Here is an 8,647-nt window from a genome sequence, read left to right on the forward strand (position 1 = left end):
AGTCGATTTTATCTTGGAGAGGAAAGACATCGAAAACAACACGCAGTGGTCAATTTCGTTTTAATGCGCTGTTTCTATACAGGGACAGGTTCTAAAATCGGAACCAGTCCATGTTCTTGGAAGAAAATTCTTAAGCGAGTCTCCGTGATTCATTGGCTTCTGCGTAAGATATATTTCAATTTTACGCTATGTTAGAAATGATTAGTTATCAAATTAATTCAGTATACACATGAGTGTTCCATTAGTACCAGTTACTTTTCATCGCAGTTATATTATTTTAATTTGTGTGGTCGGAAATGTTTAATGCCATGCACACTACGGCCAAATTACCAAATGAATGTTTTATCGATTTATGACGCTTCATGGTTGTTCTTCTGGAAGTTGTTGTTCTAACTGAGGAAGTGGTACGTCTTGTTGCGATTGGGTTTCGTCGTAAACAACGGACGCTTGCTGGCGTCTTGCTTTTTGCCACAGCTTCTTACGAATAATGTAAGCCGCCACTAAGATGTGAATAACACCAGCAACTGCCACGCCTATGGCCCAATAGGGACGCTTGGACGTGTTTTCTTGCGCATTGCGGGCGTTAGCTGTGGGTTCAAGTGTGTTATTCGTCTGGTCACTTGGATAAGTCGAGTGTCGGGGAGAGTTAGAGGAAGACACGTGCGAACGAGTCTGTGAAGTGGATGGCTTTAGTAATTCTGAGGATTGTCGTACCAGATTAGAAGAAGGCGATGATTGTAGTGAGGTGGACAACAAATGTATTCCTGAGGAATGTGAAGAAGAGGAAGACAGCTTTGAAGGCCACCAGGAACTGGAAGGCAAAAGTAATTTTGTGGATAGCATAGGGGACGACGAAGACAGCTGTAAAGAATGCGGTGACACCGTAGCGGATGGAATCACTTTTGTAGATGGCGATGGCACGGAAGACGAAGGCAGCTGCATAAGATGCTGTGACACAGTAGAAGATGAAATAACTTTTGAAGACGGTGATGATACGGAAGACGAAGACAGCTTTGAATATCGCACAGGAATGGATGGTGAAATAAATGATGAACGTTGCGTCGGAGTTGAAGACGAAAACACTGGGTACACAGGAGTCATTGATTTGGAAGGCGCAGGCGAAGGCATATCTGTGTAAAACAATGACGATTGATTGTTAAACAAATTCTCCTTGTCAGCACCTTAAGAGATGTATTGAGAAAAGTGTGGAGAAAATGTATGCTGTTGTTAGAGTGTAAAGGATTAAAAGAGGATACATGCTTAAAGGCATTAAGTTCTCTTATTTGCTAGGGCTCTTTTTTAGACCAGGCCCCGGTTGTTCGAAGGTTGGATGACGAAATCTAGTGGATGAATCTTTATCCGGTGGATAGTGCAGTACGTTTTGTTATCGCTTATCCGCTGGATAGCGATATATCTGCTGGATAGCGAATTATCCGATGGATAGCGATATATCTGCTGGATAGCGATTTATCCGATGGATAGTTATCCGCCTTTTATACAACTAGGCCCAGGTGATTGACTCAGTAAAAGCTTATCAAATATATTTGAAGGAAAGGGGCAATCATAAAACGAATTATGTGCGGACTGTTTTCCGTAGTTTACAATATTATACTTACCGTGTTTGCACCCTTTTCCTTCACAAAGACATGTAACATTCCCGGATGGCTGTTTTAAAGTCTTCATGTTGTCTGGACAGGCGCACTGGAATCGTCTATTTGTGTCAGCCAAACAAAGATGAGTACAGGGCCTCAACCGCGAGCACAAATTATGTCCTGCAATTTATCAGTATATGATTCAGGGGGACTCTTGGCCATTTTGTTGAAAATTCCTGACAGCTTATTCCACCATATTAGAGACCAGTCATTATTTCTTTTCCAGGGCGGGGGATGTGCATTACTTTTTTGTTTTTGTTTTTTTTTGTTTTTTTTTTTTGGGGGGGGGGGGAGGGATCACGTAGATTTCGGTAGGAACGGAGGAAGGAACAGTCGTTGCTAATAGAGGATCGATAAATGAGGGACTATTGAAAATTGACTGCTTATGAAAGGGGATTCTAACAATATTACAGAGCGCTATGTGGAAATCAGGTAGATTTTATCATGACTCAACCAAAATCTTCCAAACCCCCTCCCCTCTCCCCAGGTGATAAATAATGACGGGTCTCTTTAAAGCTTTATCTGCATGAAGTAGCTAACATTATGACCGATGTTATTTATTAAAATTAACGATGGTTCAAATGTCACTGCATCAACTTCCTTTTGACCTTTTCACCCTAATGAGCTTGATAGTACTTCTCCTTACTTTTTTCCATGCAATTCTTGTGATATTAGTTTGGAGAATTCGGTATTGGATCAACTAATAATCCCCTAATTGATGTTTCCTTTCTTCTCACTATTTTGCTCGAAATTATGTAAGGAGAAATTCTGTCTTGGTCACCCACGTGAGTTTAAGAGTTAATAAAAAAAAGTATTAATAACAGTAACAGCAGAAGCGGAAATAACAATGTCACCAATAGCAACAAGGAAAACCACACCAGAGACAACAACAACAACAAAACCACAAAGACGCTTACATTTTGAACATCTTGCAGTGTCCGTAATAAGGGTATCTTGGTAAATTGTAGATTCATTTTAGGGCTAAAGATTTGTTTACCTCTCTGTATGTTCTTGTGGACAACTTTAACATCTAAGGCGTAGTTCGCATGCGATCGTAGAGTTTGTGGATTCGAGGTAGAGTTGACACTATCATAATTGCTAAGGTTGAATTTTAAGATGGAATCTGTTGACCATTCGCTATAGTATAAAATGTCTTGAAACACGAATATTGCGTATGGATGGGGGAGCAGTCTTTTTCTATATGAGAATGCTTTACTAGACTGAAACGAAAAAAGTGAAATCAAAATAAACTCAGTAAAACAAATCGTAAATCAAGGCCAATTTTTACGCCGTAGGATAATTCAGACCCATAGTCCTCAAGACTTGAATTCCAATTTGACCTGGAAACTGAGGAAGAAGAGCTACGCTGGAATGTATCACTACCCAGATCTAATTTATCCATTTATTTTATTTTTTCGCCACACTTTTTGTCCAAGTCTAGTGTTGATTTCTTTCCACAAACTCAGGGGAACTAGTACTGTGAAAGGAAACAGCTGAGTTTGAATATTATAAGTAAATGTAAACTTTTGAGTCGAGTTCCGCATAGGGTGGATAATGACATCTAAAGGAAAAACCGCTATCCAGCAGATAACCGTCAAAAAACATTTTTAAATGTTAAAACAACTATTTACCAGGTTGTTATTGGTAAATATCAACTGCTAGCCACCAAAACTGAGGTGGATAGTTATTTTGGTATATACTAAAACCGTGAGATAACATAGCCGGGAAGAGATGATTTAAACTCATTTATGACCCTTGCAACGATCACAATATTTTCGAGCGCAGATCTCGCACATGTTGCCTGGAGGTAAATAGCTAAGGATATTCGAAGTTTGAGGGGCCAATCAGAGCACACCTTCAACACTATCCACTGTTTTAAAATATACTTAACTGCCCTTTCCATCAAATGGCGATTTATTCAGAGGATTGCATTATCTACCGTTCCAACAACCGGAGGTTGAACAACTATGTCGCATATATAGGATATTTACCATTTGAAAGTTAACTTTGTTAACTGCTCCCAAGATACTCGGGTTATCATATGATTCAACGTAGTAAAATCTACGGTAAGGCAGCTGCTCCGAAAAATCAATCGCCATGCTACGAGGCTCAAAGACTTGGATCTGTTTTAGGGAATCTCCTTCCCCATGCGACATGTGAGCACTCATGAGGTTGGCCGATATCACTCCCCAGTGAATCCAATACATGTACCTGTGTGGAGATATATTTAGCAGTTGTTCCTCGAAGTGGAAGTGAACTTTCACCGAGGTGAATAATTGTTTTAGTATATACCACGCAGAAACCAAAAACTGACGGATTTGTCTCACCGGCTGCTTGAAGGTGAAAAGTGCTAGCTATTCACCACCTAACTAACCAATCAACGAGCGCGAAAAGCGATAGTCACCTGTATGGTAGATACTAGACACAGATATTATGGACCAATCGCAATTCATCACTTGAGGGGAGGGATCACGTCACGTGCTTTTCAGGGGGAACGGGGGGGTTAGTCGTCGCTAACAAGGAATAAAGGAAGGACTATAAAAAATTGTGTGTTTCTTTTAACCCATTGATCCTCTCTCTTCTCCCCTCCTTTCTCCTTCAAGAGCCTGGCTGCGCAGGTTACGGTTTTCTGATGGGATGAATTGTTCTCATAGCTTTGGTAAAGTGTAGAAAACATGCATTTAAAGCCAAGATATCGTTTGAACAAGCTCAGTTGCCAAACGGTTAAAAAAAAAATTATCGTAGCACAACTAAAATCCTCCAACCCCAGCCTCCCCCCCCCCCCGGCGAAATAATAATGGCCAGTCTCTAATCTGATAGATCTGGAGATATCATCTCTCTTACCCTCTTTCAGGATCCAAAACAATCCCTGTGTAGTCTGGATGACTGATGAGCGTTTTGATAAAGCGACCATCAGTTCTTGAAACTTTTATGCCGGATGCATCCGTCCAAAATATATTATCCCCGAGCCAGTCTACAGCGATCCCTTTTACCGCTGGCAAGTTATTGTGAACAATTTCAATACCTATAAATGAAAAACAAAAAAAAAAGAATTCTTTCATGACTTGAATTACTGCTGCTTCCAAATATTAAAAAAAAAAAAAAATTCACTGAAAAATTTAAACTTCCTGAAACATGCGTGTTTGGCAAGCAAACAAAAATCTCTCTCGAGGGAAGTTGAGAGTAATACGGGATCACATTGTTTTGTTTTTTTTTTCACAACAGTGTTCGATTGGTCGAGAAAATCGAAAACTCACAGCCCCCCTCGATAAAGTAAAAGCAATCGCGACCACTTCACTTAATATTCAATTTTCGGCTCCTAGGATATTTTCTTTGTTCTGATTGGCTGTTTTGATTCCTTTGGTTTTGCTTCTTCGAAACTCAATATAAATGCAGTAAAATTCATGGAACATCATCAGGTCTCTCCGAAATCATCCCTAGTGACAGTACTTTCCCTCAAATAGTAACGTTCGCCTGTTTGTGTTGTATAATTATATCATGACACTAGATGGGTCCTTTCCCATTTAGTGTTGTCTTACCAGAGTAAGAGTAAACCCAATGGCCAGTCAGAAAAGGTGAGCACATCATGGGCCGATGAGAATTCAAAGTAACCACAAGCACAGCCTGAAGCTCGGGAAAGCGCGGGAAAGCGCGGGAAGCGCGGGAAAACGCGGGAAAACGCGTGTGACTGAATTAGACGCCCTTGGTTTTTTTGCATCTGATTGGTTGGGAGGGAGACATTGTAGGAAGGTAGTCCAATCAAAGCGCGGAGTAAACAATGAAAAACAAACCAGGCGCGTAGCGTGGTCATTTTTTCAAGTACGCACAAGTACATATGATCTAGAAACCTAAGTAAACTGAGCGAAAAATACTGCGTTCTTTATTTCTTGTATGAAATAGTTGTGTGAATACAAGCAAAGAACAAAGCGTCTTGCCCTTATTTTGAGCAAACTTGGCGCAAACACAACATTGTTTTCAAATTTTTCTGGTCACTTCAAGTACGCACGTGCGTATATGCGTAGAGGACGCTACGCGCCTGCAAACCAACAAAATAGTACAATTTGTGATTACATCAGACACCCATCTGCAAATTTCTCTGGCGACTTTTCGAGCGAAACATGCTGATATGGTCCAATGGTAACATGGTTACTACTGACACTGTCACACATTTTTATCTTTATGATCTAAAATTAAACATTTTCCAAATTAACATAAAATCAAAGTTATTTATTAAATATACATATGCAGGCTTACCAGATCCTGTTAGAGATGAGCGGTAAATGGTAACGGAATCTGCCCAGTACAAACGGTTTTGTTTGTAATTGTAATCTAAACCTGCAAATTCTCCAAACTGTGTATGAGATATCAGCGTGGTATTGCTGTTATCTTCCAGATTGATTTTGTGAATTTCTGTGAAGGAATTTTTGCTGATGGCGTACAAAAGGTAATTTTCTTGAAGACCTGGAAGAATATCGTAGAGAGGAAAACATTTAATGACATAACGGCAATTTAAATCTGACCGACAAACAATCAACTAGGAAAGAAAATAGACCTAACAAACATGAAAAATACAAATATAGCATAAGATTGAAGAATGTCAAAACTACAGCTTTGACGCTACGCTCTAACGACACTTAAACCTATACGCTCTGACGAAGGGTCAACGCTCGAAATGTCAGCTTTGGAAACTCTTTACGGTGGCCAATCTACATTATCGACTCATGTAATAAAACCAAATTATCTTGCAATACCCCCTCCCCTCCCCTCTCCACCGACGCAGCACCACATTGTCTTTAGGAACTAACCTTCTTTATACAGTAAAATGCGTTCGGCTTACGCAACTTGTGTAAAAATTCGTACGGGTTTCTTCATTTAATCACAGCTGCTGATGCTTTTTGAAATGAATCTGTCACATGTCAGTAACTCCTTCATACACGACGCTATCAGTAATTGCATTTCAGCGTGGGTCATTTGAAGTGAGTAGAGAGTCCGTACATGATTTTGATCAGATATACGAGGAAGTATCAATAACTGAAACGACAGAGACTGTATTGTATCGTAATTGTATGTATACAATCATGAAACACACCTACAGGAAAGCTGTTTGATAGAAGAATCTAAAAGGGACACTCAGCATTACCATGCGCCAATCACATGATGCAAAAATTAACCAATCATAACAGAGTACATCATGCAAAGGCGACGCCCTAACAGGTCGGCCTTAATGCCAGAAGAGGATTAGAAATATGCTGGTCAAATACCGCGAACCACTTCGAAAGTCACCGCAAAATGTTACAAGTGATACAAGGCCTATGCGCATGACAAGTTGTGGACCTGGCGTATTCAAGTTATTAACAATATGCGAAAGCATCGCACTTAAGTGTGTACCTTGGTCCCTCTTCACTCTTTTTTCGCCATAACTTTCTTTCATTTCAACCTTAAAGAGAAGAAACAGATTCTCAAAGGCATGTTTGACACAGTCATGATGTGATAAAGGAGCCATTTTAATTGAAAAACTTTAGGAGAATATATGGAATAAGAAAAAAAGGCCTAAATTTAAATTCTGCGTTTTTGTTACGCCTGATATGGAAGTTGAGCTGATATCTTGAACAAGCCATTTTTCATGACAAATCCGCTACGAAAGATGCTGATTTTAGGCTAAATTCAAGCTGAATTAAAAGATTTTTTAAGTGATTGGCAACAAACCACAAAGAAAGCCACGACTCAACTCGAACTTCGGTGACCAAGGGAAAAATCAGTGAAGCTTCAACTAAAATTCATTGTTCATAATAATCTCGGAGATGACAAGAACGAAGTAAAATCTTACCTGATGCATTTGATAAAGCTTTTCTGGGCTGGCAGATTTATGAGCTCGACGGAGCCGATCGGGAACGTAGTGAACTCCGGACATACCAGGAATTAGTTTGCGATTTTGCTCCAACACGTGGCCGGCTACGTTACTAGCACTACGTTCTTTACGTATAGGTGAATCATGCGTAGTAATGGATTCTAACTCGCGCATTGTTGCCTTGTGCTGTCTGAAAGGCTGAGGTCTCTTGCATGATGAAGAAGACAGACAAACCAGAAATATGGCATACCCGAGAAAAATTTTCACGCACATTTTCAGGTCAGCGTTCAGGGTGTAGCGTTGGCGAGAAAACAACGTAAAGCAGGTACCACTGCGTTATTTGAATGGCCGATATTGCCTGATAAGTGGGGTCGTATTGTAAACGACTCTTTGCGTCACTGCTATGTCTGACCATGAAGGCATGACTAAGAAATTACAATCAAAGAATACATTTGGCTGGGGGTGAACGGCTGCAAACGACAAACACGTAACCGAAACTCCACGGATCATTTTGAACCAAAAAAGAGTGATAGCATATATCAAATGGAAAAGGACGTTAAATTCTTCTTTTCCGACTGAGAAATGGCCTAGCAACTCCGTAGCTAAAACGAAAAGGAACGAAGATCGATAAAGAAAAATTAAACACACCCTATGCAAATTCTCAAATTATGATGTACTGTTAATGTTTGCATGTCACGTCTTATAAGCGCTTGACCGTTTCTTCCGCTTTTCGAACTTTTGCTTTCTTGACTTGTGATTTGTATTCACAGGTCAAAAAAAAATTGCAAACAGACAAAACATAGATATTTAGAATCTCGAAGTCCGTGCCTAACTTTCATCTCAATGCAAGTTTTTACAGATATTTCCTTCCAGAAATGGATGGCGAGAGTTATTATTTAATTTAGACAATTCAAGATTAACACGTCTATAAATTTTTAACGGATGGATGCATGATCGATGAAGGAGCAGTCGAGCTTTCTAACCAACGATCCAATATCTATTTCCCTTACTGTCTGTTGTAAATTTCGTATGATTTCAACCCTGAAACTTAGTGTGAAATCAAACAATGTTCGCCAGTTGACATCTTTCTTTCTCCTCGCTATCTCCCTGCTGACGCTGTGTTTCTCGGTGTTAGGAGAAATTATGA

General features: G+C 39.9%; 1 protein-coding gene across 1 annotated transcript; it reads right to left on the bottom strand.

Annotated features, from left to right (window-relative positions):
* Window positions 1–44: 44 nt before the first annotated feature.
* LOC111332525 (uncharacterized) lies at window positions 45–7,848 on the bottom strand. Its single transcript, XM_022937882.2, has 8 exons — window positions 7,480–7,848; window positions 7,041–7,089; window positions 5,907–6,113; window positions 4,497–4,677; window positions 3,644–3,863; window positions 2,650–2,872; window positions 1,617–1,772; window positions 45–1,130 (listed from the first exon to the last, which is right to left on the bottom strand). The coding sequence occupies exons 1-8, from the start codon at window positions 7,771–7,773 to the stop codon at window positions 361–363; spliced, it is 2,100 nt and encodes a 699-aa protein (XP_022793617.2). The 5' UTR covers window positions 7,774–7,848; the 3' UTR covers window positions 45–360.
* Between the last annotated feature and the right edge of the window lie 799 nt (window positions 7,849–8,647).

The sequence above is a fragment of the Stylophora pistillata genome, chromosome 7 (assembly GCF_964205215.1).
Source record: "Stylophora pistillata chromosome 7, jaStyPist1.2, whole genome shotgun sequence".
Lineage (NCBI taxonomy): Eukaryota > Metazoa > Cnidaria > Anthozoa > Scleractinia > Pocilloporidae > Stylophora > Stylophora pistillata.